This window comes from Protopterus annectens, chromosome 2.part0 (genome assembly GCF_019279795.1).
Source record: "Protopterus annectens isolate FY-2018-M chromosome 2.part0, PAN1.0, whole genome shotgun sequence".
Classification (NCBI taxonomy): Eukaryota; Metazoa; Chordata; order Ceratodontiformes; family Protopteridae; genus Protopterus; species Protopterus annectens.
Window position 1 is genome coordinate 388,794,564 of NC_056728.1, and position 20,788 is coordinate 388,815,351.

General features: G+C 41.4%; 1 protein-coding gene across 2 annotated transcripts in view; it reads left to right on the top strand.

Annotated features, from left to right (window-relative positions):
- Positions 1-20,788, top strand: part of LOC122793098 (probable global transcription activator SNF2L2) — a 2,696,898-nt gene that overhangs the window by 1,788,506 nt on the left and 887,604 nt on the right. For both annotated transcript variants that reach the window (XM_044060828.1, XM_044060829.1), the window contains exon 21: positions 12,971-13,078. In XM_044060828.1, coding sequence (XP_043916763.1) covers positions 12,971-13,078 — 108 coding nt within the window. The remainder of the gene's footprint in view (positions 1-12,970; positions 13,079-20,788) is intronic.

Genomic DNA, 20,788 nt, shown 5'->3' on the forward strand with positions numbered 1-20,788 from the left:
CAGTAAAAAACTCTTACATGGCTTGTGAACGTACTTTCAGGCCAGTAAAGCCAAACCCCAGTAGGTGTGAATGTGCATGTTTCAGTCTTTTTAGTGACCTTACCAACACAAGTGGATTGTTTGAACTCAGGGCTTTAATCCCAGCTGATGCCATATACATTAAGGTATCTGCAAAGTATCCCAACTGACATACAAACCAAAGGGTGAAGAGGTCACACAAACAAACCATTCAGTAAAAACTGCAAGAAAAAAAATCTAGCCAGTGGAGGTCCATGGGACATATGTCAGTACAAAATATATATATTTATATATATATAATATATTTATATATATATATATATATATATATATATATATATATATTTTTTTTTTTTCCCCTCCCTGCAGCTCCACTGAAAATGGGTACTAGTCCTCAATCAGACTTTCCCAGTAAACAAATGTCAGTAAATAAATAAATAACAGTAGTTGCACTGTATTGCCAGCTAATACTGTTAGAGCATTCCTTTTAGATTTAGTATTTCACAAGAACATGTTTGTTTAATAATTTTCTGATTATTCTGCCATATGCAAGGTTAAAAAAGCTTATACACAGTGCACTGTAGCAGTAGTGCTGCACTGTGACATTTCAACTAAGGCATGTTAGCGACAGAAGAGAGTAGACCAGTTCTCTGACTGACTGACTGAATTAAGTACAGGTTTCAAGTGCCAACAGGAAGTGATATTTCTATGCATGAATGTGTGTTGTATTGATCAGAATCTTAGAAAAGTTACAAAAGCTCAACTCTGCGATATCTAAAAGTCACTAAATATGACAGTTTTTTCTTAATCCAGAGTGAAATACAGCATGTACATTTCTAAAGTTAATGTTACCCAGGATGAATTTCTTTTCTAAATGTCTACCACACACACTGCCAGTAACAAAGCTACCTGACTTCATTTAATTTTTTTTTCTCTTTAGACAACATAATTGTATGTTATACAGTGAAGTATAATAGACTTGATGGCTTAAATCTTGATAAAAGCATTGAATGAATTTCCTACTTTAATTAATGAAGATCTCACACGGCAGCTAATGTGCTAATACGTGTTAGTGATAAAGGTGTTCATAAAATTATTTTAGATGCGTGATTACAGAAATGATCCACACACGTTCTTATGATATTTCATAGTTTTTGAGACCAAGATGAGAGAATTTAGACATACTATAAAGTGTCCTTTTTTACACTTACAGACATAATAAATGATACTGATTGACAGAGCAAGCTTAAGACTGTTAGTCACAAGATACATTTTATTGTTTAAAGAAAATGACAGTATGCATGCTTACTAGATTTGCAAAGGAAAAAAAAAGCATTATTTTGGAGGTAAGACTGGTACTCTATACCAGTGCAGTGCTATTGATCCATCCATCCTTTCATCCTCAACCCCTTTTCCCATTTTGCACATGGGGCCGGGATGTCACTTCAACAGTGACAGTCATCTTGAGCCAAGGTTTACACCGCCGGGTGGCTAGCCCTGTCATGGTAGTTCATTCATATCACTCACTCAGGCACACACTTTCACCTATGGCCGAGTGTCCAATCCACCTACTGTATCTGTTTGGAATGTGGGAGAAAACCAGAGCACCCGGATGAAACCCATCTGACCACCGGGAGGATATGCAGACTCCACTCAGAAGGCGCCACAGCTGAGAATCGAACCAAAGAATCTCTTGTTGTGAGGTGACAACGCTAACTACTGCATCACCACTTTGTTTTTGTTACTCATTTGCACCAATAGCACAGGATCTCTAATGTACAGAATGATGCCTGCAATGTCACTGCCTAGGAAAATTCTTTCCTCCCATGTGTGCAGCCCATATTAGGTTATTTCAACTTTAAAACATTCCACTTGCTTTGTTTTGATTGTTACACATGCACAAACAGGACTGCTAATTCCTTGATTGTGCATATGTAACAATCCAAATTTAAAAACTGCATGTTCCATTAAAAATTAAGAAAAAGGCAGTTTTTAATCCCCTACCCTTACCCTATAATTTCTTACCTCTTTGTTAATAGCCCAAAGTAGAGATCGGACCAAGATCATTGTGTCCACAATTGTGTACTGACTGGTTTCTTCCCCATTTGTTTGAAAAATGTAAATATTTTTATCCTGCAAATCATCGTTACTGCTCATTGAATTGCTGGAACACTTCCTAAAGAAAATAAAAGGGAGCCAGAATATGCCTGACATCAGAGTAAAAACAACCAATCAGCAAAGGAAGCATCTGTTCCACTCCTTAAACTATTTTCCAGCTGCTTATTAATGTTTGAAATTTCCATGGTTGAAAAACAGTGGGGGTAATAGCAAAACAATGATTTGCAAAGTGCATAGCAACTTATTGATCACTAATTGTGTATGGAGTGGATGCAGCTGTGAGACAAAGTGAAAAGAAATGCAAGAATGGCAGTAGCATATACAGTAAAGCTGCAGTGAAAGACAGTGAATTACCTTAAGGCACAAGGGCATAGTTGTCAGCTTCTTTAGGTCAAAAAATCAGAGACAAAGCCAAATTGAGGGATTAATACCACAAATGAGGGATAGTTTTTAAATATTATTCTAATTCATGTATGGGCGTGCCTCCGTTGAAGGTTGGATGTCGAGCTGGCACCTCTGCGTTTCGTAAAAATTTACTGCCAGTCATTAGCGGACTGGAGTTCTGCTGTGGCGACTCCTTACCGGGAAGAAGCCGAAAAGACAAACATTCTAATTTATGTTGAATGTTAACAGAACAACAGCTTTTGCATTAACATGCATTTTCAAAGAATAGGAACTGTGAAGCTCTAATGTGTAGCACTGTTGACTGACTGTAATCCTCAGGGACAGGGCAGATATATGAGGCAAAAGTCAAGGGACATCCTGCATAATCAGAAAATATAAGTAAACAAATGAGATATCAACAACCATGTGTCACCACCCAAGAAGAAGGGTTGCAGAGAAGTTGAACCAGGAAGTAGAGTGGGGGTTATTCACAGAAGGAATATTTTAAAGAGCCCGATCAGAACCCTTTTTAGTAAGCAAAATGCTTTCACTTCTCCCTGCAGAGGATTTTATATTTGTCATAGCAAAGACAGTACAGTAGTCCAACCCCTTTAACAAGATTTGTTTTGTTACATATAGCACGTAGTGCATTTTTATGAGGGGAAATAAATGGTTATCCTTTCTGATATTTTTGGTTCTTTCATTTCAGTATACGGGATACACTGTCTGATAGCAGTCTGCAAAGTAGTGAGCTACCATGATGTGTTTTTATTCAAAATTATGAGTGTTTGCATTCAGGGTTATTCATTCAAACTGTACTAATATTGATGGCTTGAACCAGAAGGAGTTTGTGTAAAACTTCATGTCATCAGATGAAAGTGTGCATAATGCTGAAAAATCCTGCAGTGATAGCTTGTCTGTATTATCACTTTGTACATACATTTGCTTTGTAGGACAATAAAATATGCATAAGTAACATATTTATGCTAATATCTTTGGCAGTATATGTGTTATTTTAAAAATGTATATATATTGTTTATAATGAAATGCATTGCAGAACATGACTTCATAGCCCAGTCTGCACAAACTGTAGAACTGTTTAAAGGCAAAAATTAGATGTTTAGTAATTTTGCATATTTATGTAACTGTCTCAGGCAGTGTCCGCATCATAGCATTGTGGAACAGTATTTCATAGGACAGCCCAGCACACAGGTCAGGAATGCCTGCTTACCCAAATTAAAGTAGTCAGTAAGGAACATGTGATTTTCTTTCTTTCTTTCTTTTTTTTGCCAAATTCTGAGTACGTTCCATGTAAATATTTCTGTTAATAACTTGACCCAGTTTGAAAATATAATATACTTCATAACATCAAATGAAAACTTATATAATGTCCAAACATTGCCATTAATACCTGCTGGATGTTTACAATCAATATGCAGATGTTTGTACTTGTTTAGTAATAAAATATTCATATATATATATATATATATATGCTAGGGTTGCCAGCTTTTCATGTTAAAAATTCTGAACACAATCACTATGAAATGCAAAGCATTATAATGTTATCGTAGGTTGTGAGCTGGGTAATTTCATGGTCGAGTTCCTGCCTGAAGCAAATTCTGGTGCTAAATGTAGCTGACATTTGTATTACTGTTTTATTATCAAGTCTGTATAAAAATATTTTTACAATTATAAATGAATTGTAATTTTGTAATGCAGTTCTGACTGAATTCTTTTTACTAAATGAAACATACTTACCGTAATAGGTTTTAAAACAGAAACTATGAAAAAACGCCTGCCACATGCACTGAATGCTAACACAAAAAAGATTACAAAGAAAGATTTATACAGAAAACTGACAGTATTACAGGCAGTGTACCACTGAGGCATTCGAAAAATATAAAACCTCTTATTTTCCAGGATCAGATAAATCCTGCAATATTACTGGAAAGTGCTAACTTGGCACACTGACATTACTTCTGGTTTTAACTTTTAGCTGAAGTTCAGATACTGCTTAATGGTTAATAACCATTTACCCAGCCTACCCCTGATGCTGATTCATAATCTCAAAGTGCAATTTGTTCAAAGTAAATCTGACAACAAAGTTCACTGCCAGTGGAGGGATGTGATAGAGGAATGTGTCCTTTGTTTGACTTCTGAACTCCATTCCAGAGTTTTTCAAACTTTTTTCTACTTCTGAAAGATCATACCCAGGCTATTTAGAAAGAGCTAGCTAATAATAATTTTCCACAAACAAAACTGTTATCTACAAAAACAAAATACTAAGAGGAAGTGCATGATAAAAGACAGGGAATGTATAAGAAAGATAATTTTTTTTAGACCCTGTCAGTCATTTAGTACACAAGCCAGAAACAAAAGGTGGAATAAATTCATATTTGCATTTTCTCATGCTTCAACAGATGGTTTCTGTGCAAACTGTGAAACAAGACATCATTCAGTTACATTCTTAAACAAAATAGCAAATTAGGTTTTATGTTATTCTTCCACTCCAAAAAGTCATCAGAGGTGCTCCAAATAATAATTTAAGATTTGAAGCAGTTTACTTCATTTGATCTTCAACCTGTGGGTACCGGATCCGTATCAGATCCGAACCGGCAACCTCACAAGCATCTGCTCCAAGCGCCTCCCCACACCCATAATACACCACCACTGCCATCCAACCCTCAGATCTTGTTTGCTGCGGCGTCCAACGCATCGTGATTCTTGAGCTCCAAATTGTGAGTGGGTCTTTTTCAAAAGTTATTAGTGTTTTTGTGTGTGTGCTGGTAGCTTAGATTTCCTCCCTTCCTCCCCTTTGCTGGTTCTTCGAGTGTAGGTGTTGTTTTAGTTTTAGGTAGTTTGTAGTAGTTAGACTTTCCCCTCCCCCCTCAGTCTTCTGTGTGCTTGTCTGTGTGTGTGGTGAGTGGAGTGTGTTTCTCAAAATTTTTTTCTTGTTGTTTAGTGAGATATGGCTGATCTCCCTAAACAGGTTTTCAAAAGATGCATTGAGTGTGGCCACAAATTGTCACCTGCTGACGGCCACATTCTTTATGTGCTTTGTTTGGGTGTAGCCCATTTAGCTATTGATTGCAGTATTTGCGCGGGTTTTAACCTGCGTGCCCTTAAGGATCGTAGGACAATACTGGTTATTAAGGGCCTGCTCCCTTCTACAGAGGCGGCTGCCTCCTCTTCTGCTTCTCTGACCGCCTCTCCTTCTACTCCTGTCCTTGCTTCACCTCCCTCCCAAGCTGGGACTCATCCTTCTGCCTCTAAGCCTGTGGATGCAGAGCATAAAAAAGGCAGAGAGAAGGAGGGAGAGCACAGATCTGACAAGAGAAAGAGGTCCTCGGACCTTTCGGATCCAACCGGTCCTCCAACCAAAATTCAGCCTAGGCACCATGACTCCCCTCGGGTCTGATCTCCTAGATTTTCTCCAGAGCCAGAGGAGCCCAGACCACCCTCTAGAGCCTTGGTTCTTTGACCTGCCAGGTCGGAGTCCGTGGCTTCGTCGTGGTCCACCCACAGTCTCTCTGGATAAAATGATGCAGAGATTTATTCGCACACAAATTCAGATGGGAGTCTTGCTGGCTCCTTCTGGAAGGGGGAGCTCATTTCCCTTCTTTACACATATATCTCCTTCTCCGATCCGACCCCCAGTTTCAGAGTACATGGATACGACAATTCCCCTAGTCAGGGGGTCGGCGCCTATGGTACCTGTTTCCTCAATGCCAGCAGGTGCGTGGAGCATGTCGGATCCAACTAGTTTGGATGCGAGTGGCTCTCAGAGCCGGAGCCTGGCTGTCAGATCCGAGGGGGTGGAGCTGTTTCAGTCTGCTCTGACCTTGTCTGGTCACGGCCCCCTTCTCGAAGTGCCATCTACTTTGGCCCGGCTCCGATTCCCGCATCAGATCCTGGGAGAGTGGTTCCCTTAATGGTGTCCCAGGATGCTTGCTCTCTCTCGGCATTCAACGTTGTGGAAAGGGTTCTCTCCAATAGATCGAGGCCCCTGACTATTATCTTTGGACTCCGCCCCAACTCCTTCTGCTTTGTGTGTGAATCCCATCATTTTACCACAGGGAGAGCCCATGCTCGAGGAGCCTCAGATGGTTCCCCTTGAGGAACAAGTGGTTTGCCAGTTTCCACCGGAAAGCCCACCCCACCGGAGAGGTTCCTCGCAAGCATACATGCAAGAGGAGGCACTTGGATTCCTCCTCGGAATCCCTCACCCAGGACACTAATTTGGATGATGTGGAAGGTTCCCCTAGATAATCTGCCAAGGATGTCTCCTTCGGAGACATCATGGAAATCTTGCGCCAGTGGGTAGGTTGGTCTGCCCCAAAACCTTCTTTAGACAAATCCGTGTTCCTGGAGGCTTTCGGCATGGGCCCGTCTACTTCCTGGGTGTCCCCTTCCATGGATCCATTAATGGACTTAGTGACCTCACGGGCTTGGAAGGAACTGGACACTGGAACCAGTCCCTAAACACCCGGACAAAATATTGAGCCCTCCCCCCTGCAGACAGACTGGCTTGGAATAAATGGTCCCCTGTAGACGCTATGGTGGTAGTGGCTGCCACCAAGAAGGAACTAGCCCAGGAGAGTTCCTCAGTCCATCCTCCTGACCGTGAGTCTAGGATGATGGATCGCCTAGGGAAGCGGGGTTATGCATCAGCGACCTTTTCTATCAGGGCACTGAACTATCTGGCCCAAGTTACTCGACTACAGCGCAACCTGGTTAAGGAACTGGCTGTGTCTCCCCCCAAAGTCCATGTCCCAGGAGGACAGGGCTACTTTCTCTGTGGGATGGCTACCTTGACAGTGGTTTCCAATACGTCTGTGCGACTCCTCTCACATGCGACTGAAGGAGCGGCTAGGGTGGCTGTGTCCTCTGTGTCCATGAGGTGTAACACCTTGCTCAGATTGTGTCAGTTCACGGAAAACTTCAAGGCGTCTTTTGCGAATGCCCAGTATGACATCTCTTCCCTCTTTGGTAAGACCATCCATGACATCTTGGTCCAGAGTGAGAAAGACGGGAAGACACTGTCTGCCATCAGAATCTGCTTCTCGAACCCTCAAAGATCCTTTCCAGGAAACAGCGAGGGCAAAAGAAGATGTGGTCCCAGAAGTCTCAGTATTCGCGCCACACTCAGGGCCCTTCTTCCCCTAGAGGCAGAGGGGGACAGGATAGATGCCGGCCCAGAGGCAGAGGGGGTCTGAGTTATTTTGGGTCACGAGAACAGTCCTCGGACAGGCCCGCACAGCAGCCCTGAGGGGTTGCCAGACTGTTCTGCTCTGGAGGGAGTCTGGGGCCACCTGTCATTGCACCTGACGGCATCGGAGTCCATGTCATCAGACCGTTGGGTGCTTCAGATAATTTCCAGAGGCTATTCAGTCCCGTTTGTGGTTCTCCCTACATCTTACAAACAAACACCTCCCAGACGTACCACCTACGCAGATGGAGTCAGCAGCGCTAGAGGTTTCCAAGCTGCTAAAGAAATGAGCCATCGAACCTGTCCCCCCTCAGATCAGTCTGGATCAGGCTTCTACTCCAGGTTCTTTTTGGTGCCAAAAAAGACGGGGGACTTAAGGCCCATTCTGGACCTGTCTACTTTGAACCTGTCAGTTGCCGAAGAGAAGTTCTGGATGATCACTTTACAGTCCATCATAACGTACCTGCAAGTGAGTGACTGGATGTGCTCGTTCGACCCCCCAGGACGCCTGCTATCACATAAAGATGCACAAAAGCTCCAGGAGGTTTCTCCGCTTCTGGCTAGTAGCCAATCATTTTCAGTTTCAAGCCCTACCCTTTGATCTTACCACAGCCCCCAGGGTGTTCACCAAAGTGAAGGCAGTAATAGCGGCTCACCTGAGGCTTCAGGGGATTCAGGTCTACCCTTACCTGGACGATAGGCTCCTTACTGCTCCCACCAAGCATCTACTTTGTCGGACCAGAGACTATTTTGTACAGCTTGCATGCTATCTAGGGATTACAATCAACATGGCCGAATCTCTTCTGAACCCTGTCCAGATAATAGAATACATAGGAGCATTGATAGACACGTTACAGAGAGAAGTTTTCCTGACCTCGGAGAGTGTTCGAAATTTAAGGATGCATGTCACTTTCATTTACCGATCTCACCTTCCCTCAGCAAAGTCGGTCTTAAGAGCCCTAGGTTCTGTGGCAGCGATGATAACACTTCTGCCATGTACTCGATTACATATGTGAGTACTACAGTGGACTCTAGCATTGCAATGGTCTTTGTTGGATCTTTCGTTGTCACACCCGATACACCTCAGCAGAGTCTGCAGGCCATCCCTTCTATGTTGGATGCAGTCTTCAGAAATTGTGGAGGGACGACCTTTTGTTCCAGCCCCTGCCCAAGCCACAGTGGCCATGGATGCCTCCCAACTAGGGTGGGGGTCATTGTTCTGGAAGGACAGTCCAAGGCATGTGGTCCCCAATCGAGACCAGTTTGCATATAAACTTTCTGGAGATAAGGGCAGCCCTTTTAGCGTTGCAGGCCATTCATGCCTTTCTACCTCTGGGAACCATTGCACTGCAGTCAGACAACATCTTGGTGATCTGGTATATCAACAAACAGGGAGCGACCAGATCTTACCCCCTTTGTCGCAAGGCCATGAGAGTTTGAGAGTTTGGGAATGGGCGATCTCCACTGATCATTTTCTGGTAGCAATGCATACTCCGGGGCAGTCCAATATTCTAGCAGACAAACTAAGCCAGACTTTTTTAATGCCTTACGCGTGGTCTCTGAATCCTTCAGTAGTGGAGCAGATCTTTCTAGAGTGGGATCAGCCTTGCTGTGATCTCTTTGCATCTCCTTCCAATGCGAACTGCAGTGAGTTCTTCGCTCTAAAACCCCCACCAGGGGAGTCCCCCAGAGACGCTCTAGTCCATGTTTGGCCTTCCAGTCTTCTTTATGCTTATCCTCCTGTGTACCCCTTATTCCGAAGTTCATACAGAAGGCTTGTCAACTGGGCAGCAAAGTGATCCTCATTGCCCTGTTTCGGCCTCGCCAGGTATGGTTTTCCTTCCTTTGGTCTCATCTTCTAGCTTCTCCTTGAATCTTGGATCCCATTCAGGATCTCATTTCGCACCCATTGAGGGTCCCCTCATCTGAATCTGGACAGTCTGAATCTCACAGCTTGGCTGCTCCAGTTTCCTTAATTGCTAGAACTCCCGGATTGTCTTCTTCGGTCAGGTCTATTCTGATGGCAGCTCATAAGTCGTCAACCAGGAAGATTTATCGCAGCAAATGAAAACATTTTTCCTTTTAGGCTTCTCAAAGGAGTTTAGATCCTTTCACGGCTCCCATTCCGGCCATCCTTGATTTTTTTGAAAATATTTTTCAAAAAGGGGCTAGCTCGTCTACGGTCAAGATTCAACTAGTCGCCATTTCTCATTTTCACATGGGTGAGAACTCTGCTTCTTTAGCCTTTTCCAGATTGTACAAAGCCTTTATTAAAGGTACCTTCCTCTTATGTCTTCTGGTCAAAGATCCCATTCCCCCGTGGGACGTTACTATGGTACTTCAAGCGTTGGTTACTCCTCTATTTGAACTTGCAGCAACCACAGGTCTTACGTTTTTGTCTTGGAAGACAGCCTTTCTAGTGGCTATCACCTCTGCTAAGAGAGTTTCAGAACTTCAGGCGTTGTCTGTCAGGGTTCCATACATGATTTTCCACAAGGACAGGGTTTCTCTTTGCACCAGTTAATTTCAATCAGACTATCAGTTTACCTGTTTTCTTCCCAAATTTTACAAACAAAATTGAATGCAAGTTGCATTTGTTGGATGTTCATAGACAGTTATGGTTCTATTTACACAGGACCAAAACCTTTTGTAAATCTGACCAGTTGTTTGTGTCCTTTTCTAAACCTTTTTTGACTAAACTTATTTCCAAGGTGACCATTGCCAGGTGGATCTCCCTATGTATCCTTCAAAACTACAAGGATAAAGGTTTGTCTCCTCTGGGTCGGGTTAATGCTCACTTAACTAGGTCCATGGCTACTTCTGCAGCTTTTTGGTTGAGAGTATCCTTTGATGACATTTGTTCTGTGCCTGCTTGGTCCTCATCTCATACCTTTATTTCTCACTGTAAATTGGATTTGATTTCTCGAAGGTGAGCATCCTTTGGTTCCGTGTTGCTCCGGAATATCCTTCCATGAGGGCCACCCAAGTGTTTTGTATCTGAGGACTCTGTCCCACAGTTTGAAGATCAAATGAAGTAAACTACTTCAGATAAAGAAGTTATGTACTCACCATAATGTTCCATCTGAGTAGTTCTACTTCATTTGTCTTCAACCGTCCCTCGCTCCTTCCCCCTGGCCTTACCATATGGACAGCGTTCATATCTGTTTTGTGTGTGTAAGGTGTTTTGGGATTGAGTTGTTCAGTGTCGGGTGCAACAAACTCAGTCTGAGAGTTGGAAGGTAGTAGTTTATTATGGGTAAGGGGAGGAGCTCGGAGCAGATGCTTGTGAAGTTGCCGGCTTGGATCTGGTATGTACCCACAGGTTGAAGACAAATGAAGCAGAACTACTCAGATGGAACGTTATGGTGAGTACATAACTTCTTTATTTACTCTGATGCTGGGAATGTTGATTAGGGGATGACTTCTGCTTCAGCATCATACTGACACTTAAAACAAAAGTGACTGAGCTTTCTGACTATGTGAACACTTAACACTGTATTCTGGATTTAACTTTTAGGAAAATCTCATGTAGTCAGGCATGTTCTTTCACATCATCTGAGTTGCACAAATGTATCTTTGTCTCTTTCTACCATGTGACTTAAAATGTGAATACATGCATTTAACAGTAATACAGATATCTGCCACAATGATTTGCATCTATTTCTAAAAGGAAAGAATTGAACCATGAATGATAAGCCCCCTGCAAGCCAAAATGGCACAGCAGGATCTGGGGACTAATAACCATCTGCAACCAAAACTTTGCAGTGTAATACAACGTAGTTAGTTGGAACAAGCTAAAAAATGTGTGTGTGAGTTCAAGTTTGGTCTACACATATGTAAATGGGAAGAATTCTAGCAGATAAAAAAGGATTCCATAGTTAAGCAGTCACTGAGGTGAACAGCACATTTTTTTTGCATTACCTATGCCCTTAATACTGCAAATAAGGACACACATGGTCCATCCAAGTATTTATTATTTCCCTACCAAATAGATAAGATATAAACTGTACTGACATAACCTTAAATTTTCACTCATCTGCCAGCATACTTACCCAGCAGCAACACAAAAATGGAATGTCTTGTATTTAAAATTCCGTGTGCGAGTGGAAAGGAAGAACAGGATGTCTATGCAACAATGCGCACACAGACATGACAAGACAGGTGTGTGTGACTGGACTGTTCTTAAAGAGGAACACTCTTAAAAACAAAAACAGTATTTTTTAATTAAAAAATAAATGTGACAGTCAGTCCGTCTGCAAGTGAGGATTTTATTTTTTCTGGACAATGTACTGTATTTGTGTAACAGATTTGTTTTTATGGATGTTTTTGTCCCAATTCATTTCTATGCATAAGACCTTTAAGTTCACATTTTCACAGCATGCCATTCCCCATACCTGTGTGCTTCAAGTTATCCACTGGGGTCCTCTGCTTGTGATTGCACATCTGGCTGCTTTTTTTCTTTTCGTGTCTATTCTCTTGGCTTTTCAGTGATATTTGGAGTACCTTAGGGTGACCTCCATTTTCATTATCAGTACTCCTCAGTGGTGGTGTTCCTTTCCACTGCTTTTTATCTGTTTGATTGATTATCCCCTTTGCAGTTTATCTGATCTAATCCTATCTTCTTTTGAAGCCACTCCCTCTTCCTGGCCAGACTATCCATCACTTGACTCAGACCATCCAGATGCTAGCATGGTAATGCTGTTGTTACCATTTTGCCCCCTTCAGCGTAAGAGTATTTAACTTTCTGACTTTTTCAGGGTGGTCCATTTCTTCTCCCTGGAATCTCTGCTTATTTGTGGTTCACAACACTTCTCTGTGTATTTATACTCATATTCCTTAGAATGTCTAAGGGTTGTCTCCACTAATTCTACAAACCTTTCTTTATGGTAAGTACATAAGTTTTATTTTTACAGAGTACATCACTTTAATTTTTACTAGCAATGCCTACATGCTTCTTGCAGAAGGACTGAGCCTGTTATGGAGGAGCTGCTTCTGCTTACAGTTGTGAGTGTGGTATGACCATACTACAGGTTACGCATTCTAGCTATATAAGTTTTATGCAGCCAAAGTTCCATTTCATTTAAATTCTTTTGTGTTGCCTTCAAGATCCTGTACTTAAGTGTCCGTTAACTGTGCATCTTTTGTTGTTGTTAAAAGATATATTCAGTAAAAATTAAATAAAATGTTTAAGAGATTCAGCATATTTTGCTGATGCTTGACTTAAACTTTTAATTATTTCAGGTTGAATATGTGATCAAGTGTGACATGTCTGCTCTTCAGAAGGTTCTCTATCGTCATATGCAAGGCAGAGGGATCCTCCTTACTGATGGCTCAGAGAAAGACAAGAAGGTAAGAACCAGGTGTATGCTCGTATATTATTCTGTATACATCTTCAGACATCTTCAGGACATGACTATATACAGTGCATTTTTGGGGGGTTCAGAATAGTAGAATAGCAGAATAAATAGGATCTTAAATAGTGGGTAGTAGGTAAGGTAAGGTAAGGCAGTGATCTCCAGTTATTCTCAACAACAGAGTACTTTTCCAGTCCTGATGAAGCACAAGCTGTAGTAATGATAAATACTGCATCTGCCTTTGAAGGCTGTTTGCTATGGGGTAACTGTTTTGATTTCCTGCCCTGATATGTTTTGCTCAAAGTAGTTTTGAAAAATCTTGTATTCTTTGTTTTCTTTTTTTTTGTGTGTGTAGGGGGGTGATGTGTGTGACTTCTATCGTTGCATAGAATGATGTATTCCCCACTTCTTTCTGGCTGCTGGTTTAGATCTTGGTCATGTGATATACCATCAGAAAGTTCTTTGACTTACTCCTGCAGTCATTATATCACAAATCAGATCTCACACTGACACTGTTTGTACTACATTGGAGAAGAGCATAATGTGAAGAAATGTGACCATTATCTATGCTTTATCTCCGCCACTCATATGAGTAAGTCAAAAGCCTGCAGCTAAAGTAGGATAATTAGGATAGATGGAAGGATGTAATTTATTCTAGTTTATTTATTTGTTATAAATTCTGAAATATGCAAAAACATTTTCCTCTGACACTTGTCCCTTTGACAGTCTTAAGTCCTTTATGCCTCATCTGTTGGCTGTCAGCTTTTATGTGACATAACTTGTTCTCATAATTGGGAGATGGCTGGGGAAGCAGCAGAAATCCACCTCTCACTAACACCTTTGAAGGAAAATTGTGATGTCATTTTTTAGATAAAGTATACTAACAATAAGGTTGTGTGTACCAGGCGTTTATATTCATAGACTTCCTCACTGCTCCCACGTGTATTGTGAACATTTGGCACATCATTTTGCAAAACACACCATCTTTCTATAACAGGCTTGTCAATAGCCTGTGGTGAAACTCTACTTGGAAGACATGACTGGGACATTCCCCTGCTACAATTTCTTATTTATTCCCAGTGACTAATTATGAAGTATCAGTCATTCTTGCTCATAAAGTTTTTTTGTGAATTGTGAAGCACATTCTTTGTATTGAGTCTTCATTAAGAGTCAGGAAATACAAAACTGTTAGACCAGAGTGCCTTGCCAATAACCACTGTCAGGCACCGCCAAACTTTTCGAGATCTGTATGTAGTAAAATGTACATTAGAGTGCCCATCCAGTTGTCTAAGCTGTGCTTGAAGGCCAGCAGGGAATTGCAGTGCTTGTCATTCAAGGGGACTCTATTCCAGAGCAAGAGGAGGTGCTGGTTGGTGATCTTCTCTCTCTCTTCATTTAGTTTTATTTATTCTCTGATGTAGATTGAAATATCTTGTTGTATTGCCTGCACCATTTGACACATCAAGAAAAAGGAGGTCTCAGATACCGTGACCCCTGAAGGCACAGAAAGTAAAGCACAGGGTCCCCCCTGAAGAGTCCCTATGACATTGGGCAATAGGGAAACTGCTTCCAGCCTTTCCTGGTGGCTAAGATTTCTCCCTTTTTTAGTGTTTTTTTAAGCATTTTTATTAAATTTTCACTTAATATGTAGGCAAACATACATTAACCGTAAAGAAACCGTATTGACATATTTTCCATTAATGTACACTATACATCACATATCTTTCCTTTCCTTGTAACTTCCTCAGTCAAGCATTACATAAATTGCTGAATTCCTGCCTTTCACCCTTCTCCTCCTGAACATTATTCTGCATGTACTGTTTCCACAATTTTCATTTATTCCTGTGTAATTTGGTCTTTCCTTTTTCTCAGGATCCCTTTTCAGTTCTTTTGTTTCCTGTATATTATTCAGTACTTCAAATACAGATGGTTTAGACTTTGTTTTCCAATTTATAGATTTTTTTTTTATTCTGGCAGCCAAAAGAATTAAAGTTAATAAGGACTTACCATGTCTAGGCAATCCAGAGCCTGTGTCCTGGTTCAAAAGAATCATGTTTTTAGTTACAGCCATTTGCTCACCCAATATTTCTGACAGAGAGTGTTAGGGAATTTTTAAGATCAGCCAGATCATTACATTCCCAAAACATATGTTCCCAGTTACCTCTTTCCACCTCATCACAATTCCATAATTGCTGTCTGCCTAAGGTAAAATTCTTTAAAGTCTGCTCTGGGTCTAAAAATATCTTTGCAAACACTTTCAAGCATAGATCCCAAACCTTCTGGACTTTGTTGCATACTTAGGAGCCATACACATGTTCTTCCATTCTTTTCTTGTAAATTGCTTTTCCAGTCTCTCTTTCCAATTTTTTCTAACCTTGTCTGATTGAATCGTATAGTTATCATGCAATATTGTGTATACCCTACTAATTATCCCCCTTTTAACAGCAGCTTTTGTCTGTAGATTTGTCTAAACCCCCCACCAGAGTAGGTCTTTCACTTAAGATTCACCTATCCCTTTCTCTTTGCCTATACTGTGATATCAATCCCAGGTACGGAAGGCAGTCTCTAGCCTAGAGTCCAAACGTCTGCTTGGCTTCATCCCACTCTGTTACCTGTCCTCTTCTCATAATTTTCTCCCAATACCTTGTTTCCTTTGTCAGTTTTCTCTAGTAAATTTCAGCCCCCTCTTGTCTGTTTTCTGTACCCACACTTGCAATCATCCCTCTTGGCAGAATCTTCTTTCTTCATTCTTGTGTTGGCTTAGTTCTTAGAATACTTCCTGCGAAGTAATGTTCTGTATAGCTATTATTATTCCTTAAGGATCTGTGTCCAAGATCCCATTCTTTATTTCTTGAACTTGCTTCCAATTCATTATCATCCATTTCCATTTTTAATTATAATCTTCTCTATAACCTCTAATAATGCTACTAATATAGCACCAGACACTACCACCCGCCTACTAGGTGTCACAATTGACAATCATCTTAACTATGACAACCATATTAACTCCACCATAAAGTCTGTCAACAAAAAACTTGGTACCCTCTACATAATTAAACCCTTCCTTACCCCCTCAGCCAGGAAAATTATCGCACAAACCCACCTTATTTCTACCCTTTTCTATGCCTCTGCTATATATACTAACCTATCTAAAAACAACATCTCTAAACTTTCTACCTGCTATAATAGTATAGCTAGATTCATCACATGCTCTCCCTTTAAAACCCACCACTGCCTTAACCTTAGACAACTAGGATGGTTAGAAATACAGAACCATATACTCTGTCAACAGTTACTTATCACACAAAAGATCCTACACCACCCCAATGATACCCCAATCCTCTCTAATCTGATCTCCCCATATAAAAATCTGGCTACACTACGTTCTGCAAATAAACTCCTTGTCTCCTCAATTAAATCTAACAACAAAGCTGGTGATTCACTTTTCTCAAACACTATAGGGAAAAACTGGAATCAGCTCCCTACTGAACTATCTACCCTAGCATCTGCATCTCATTTCAAAAAACACATAAAAGAACATCTAAAAACTAAGTGGCTTTGTCCTTGTGCAAACCCAGACTGAAACTTTTATTTCACTCCTGTTCTTACCCTCCCCCTCCCCCCAACTCTTTGCCTCCAAAACTAGTTACTTCTCTTCTTGCTTTAATCTTAGTAATATGATAAAATTTAAGAACTTTAATCTTTCTACATATACCCTAATTCTATCTAATGCATTTGTTTATTTATATTTAGTTTAACTTTTACCTGAATGTTTATAGTCAATATTTTTTAATGCCATTTTACTTTTCTCCTTTTACCAATGTTACCGTAGTACTGTTACCTTATATGACTTTATTACACTTGTTTCCTTTTTTTTACATTGTTATTGCTTATGCTTGGAGCTTTTCTCCCCAGGCCTCTACTGAAAATGGACATGTATCCAGTTAGACTAGCCTGGTCAACAAATGTAAAATAAATAAAATAAAATTGTGTTATGTATATGAGCCTTAACTGTGTAGCTCTAAAATATCCTTTCAAATCAGGTAATCCTAAACTGTGTTGTTCTGTTGGTAGGATCAACTGATCCAACTTAATTCTTGCCCTCTTCCCCTCCCAGATACATTCCTTCATATCTTTATTAAAAATATGCCTGACCCATATATAAAACTAAAGGGACTAAAACGTTATCACTACCTGTATCTTATTATCCATATCCGTAAATAAGACATTCCATTTTCTAAGTTTTTGCATTATTTTTTAGTCCCTTCCCCACATAGCCTTAGTTGCCATAATAGAAACCTTTTTAATCCATACTTCTAAAGTCTTCATCTTATCATGTCCCCATAAATATGAGTATATCTGAACCCTTTCATGAGTAGGTACAAAAGTTATGGCTATAACTTTGATCTGATGTTGTCATTTTCATTCTTTCCTCGACTTGTGAGTTTCGGATCCAAACTTGGTTCTGACTCAGTCGCTTTCCAGGCTCAAGATTCAATGTTTAAGCTACTCCTCTCCATCCTGTAATGCCTCCTCCCCAGAATACTTCAGATCTCATTTACTGCTCAGAGAAGAAGCATTGGGATTGCATTGCTCCAATATTAACTTCTGTAAGTCGACTTTGCCATTGTCCTTATCATTCTTTCTTCCTCTCCTCCCACCTCTAATTCCTCTTAGTACATATTTAAAAAAAAAAGCCTCCTTTACAATTTTATAGTTAATTTAAAGTTAGTAGTTTTTTGCAGGTTTCTTTCATTTGTCTGGTGTTTCTCTCTCCCTTTCTTCCTTTCAATTTCTTCCTTTATCTCATATCTTTTGGTTTATCATGGCTGAAAAAAAAAAACAGATAAACCTTTAGGTTTTAAAAAACGTACTTCCTGTGGGCATAAGATTCCCTTGTCTGATGCCCACAGGGAGTGTGTTTACTCTCTAAGCCCTGCTGAATTAGTTTGTGTGAGGTGTGTGGTGGTTTTAATCTGTGGTCTCTAGCTGACTGCTGCAATAAGTTGGTTTTGAAGAGCTTACGTCCCCCATCCACTCCCTCTACACCCTCCACTTCAGGGGCTCAACCCCCCGTTAGAAAGCCCAAAGAAGCTAGGGAACACAGAAAGCATTCCCCTAAGCATTCCTCCATGGAGCTACCTTGGAAGGCACAGAAACCCTCAGCTCCCCGTGCTCCAACTGTATTTTTGAAGCTGGGTGATGTTCTTCATCTCACATTGCTGCAGTCCTTACACTTGGGTAGTCCGCTGTCCTCGGTCGGCCCGAATATCAAAGTATAAGGCTGACGTCGGTCAAGGCGCATTTGACTGACATCAGGACGTCAAGGTACAAATGCGCATGACCGACGTCATATCCTCAGTCTTTTTTGCCGCATGGTCCGATGCAGAAGCAGCATTGCAAGTGCCGGTTGGCGTTCTGAGATTTTTCGATTTCGAAGTTTCAGACCGAGTTCAAAGTTGGCTAAGTACCCCGTTGGGGAATATTTTAGTTTTTTCTTGCCTCAGTGATTTACCGGATGTCAGAAAAAGTTAATAATTGCATTTCTTGTGGGAAACAGATACTGCATAGAGATTATCATACTTTGTGTATTCCTTGCTTAGGGCCTGAGCACGACGTTGTTGGCTGTCGCTCTTGTGCTAGATTTAATAAACGCACTATAAAGAGGAGATTGGATTATGCAAGGTTAGTCTTTGGGAAGCGGTGCAATTATAAAATGCCGTCGGATGCTCCGACGCCCGCTTCTACAAAGAAGCGCAAGGACAAAGCAGTTAAGCCTAGGCTGGAAGAACCGTCTGTACCAGACCCCGGTTCTTTAGAGGTGTCGGTGGAGCCGGTGGCTCCACCGGAGGTTTCTTTGTGTTCCCAGGGTGAGACTTTAGTATTGCAAGATGTGGCCTCTCAGGAGGCAAGTCAAGCTGAGGGGGCTTCTCAGGTTACTATACTCCCCTCCCTTCCAAGGGTGGCTTGGCCCTCTCCTTCTGTTTCTAAGGCTTCTCCCAGGGGCAGGCCAGGTTTAGCTTCAGTTGGTGTTACCCCTAGCTCTTCAGGTACTGTGCCCAAGAAGCATATGCTTAAAATGGCAGAAGATTTGATTACTTTGATTAGGGGTTCTATGCCCCCTCCTGATAAGAGGCCTAGGGTGGAGCCTGAGCTGGGGGGTTTTGAGCAGGCTTCAGATGTGTCAGAGTCTTCGGCTGAAGACTTGCAGGAGTACTCTCCTTATTCTGATTCTGATGTGGATGATTCTACTCCTTCTGCTTCTCCTCCTGAGGATTTTTCTTTTTCAGAAACTCTTCATTCCATGAGGGAGCATTTTAAGTGGGAAGGTCAGGACTTCTCTGATTCCAGGAAAAGGCTTAGGGAATTTTTGTTTCTTCCACAGCATAGGCCTTTGGCTATACCTCCTGTTTTGGATGTAGTGGAAGATGTTTTTACAGAGGCTTCCCTTAATCCTGATTCTTTGCCTCCTGCTCCTGTTAAGCCGGATAGGTATTACAGGGTGCCTGAAGCTCATAAGTATCTTTTTAAGAGTCCTAGGGCAGACCCAGAAACTGTTAGCCAGGGGCCTAAAGGTGTTAAGGCTTCTGTTGTTAAGAATCCGGTTCCTGCAGACAAAGAGGCTAGGGCCTTGGATAGATGGGGAAAGAAAGTTTATACTTCTTCCACTCTTGCTATGAGGGCTTTGAATTGCCAGTTTCACATGTTGAAATACCAAAACTATCTCCTTTCACAATTAAAGTCTAAGGTTGATGCTTTGGCAGTAGGTATTGATTGTAAAGAGTTGCAAGATTTAGTGCATGTTTCTGAACAGGTGGGTAAGCATTCTTTGCAATGTGGTTTTGATGCTGTACAGGCCTCGTCTAGGGTGGCTGCCACTGGGTCAGTTCTTTGCAGGCACGCCTGGCTAAGGGATCAAAATTTGTCTGAACATGTTAAAACAAGGATTTTAGATGCTCCTTTACAATCTGACGTGTTGTTTGGTCCTCCTGTTGAGGCAGTTTTAAAGAAAATGGAAGACAAAGCAAAGTCTATGCAGACTGTTAAAGATTATTTGCAGGTTCAGCCTCCAAAGTTTAGCAGAAATTGGCCTGCTAAAGGGTGGACGTATCCTTCTTATGATTCCCAGTCTAGGGGTAGATCTAGACGTGGTAGGGGCAGAGCTCAGGGCTCTTTCAGGCCTAGAACAGGGAGTTCTCCTGCACAGTCTTCAGGTGAGGGCAGGGGTCAGTCCTTTCGTAAACAGACCCAATGACCTACCTTTTCAGCTGCCAGAGCCTTCTTGTCTGGCAGCACCTTTGGGAGGAAGGTTGGCACTTTTCAAAGAAAATTGGAGTTTAATTACCCAAGACAAATGGGTATTGGATATCATACACCAAGGTTACAGGTTTTATTTCCATACCTTGCCTCCGTTCAGAGGCATGCCAGACGTTCCTCCTCAACAAAGAATAGAGGCTCACAAACAAATTTCTCTGTTACTTCAACTAGGGGCCATACAGCCGGTCCCTATGCCAGAAGTGGGCCTAGGATTTTATTCTCGCCTGTTCCTAGTACCAAAGAAGGGGAACACGTGGAGACCAATTTTGGATCTATCTATCCTCAACACTTATCTGGACATTCCCAAGTTCAAAATGTTGACGTTACAACAGCTTTTGCCTCTGCTGGGCAAAGATCATTGGATGGTAACTTTGGATCTCAAGGAGGC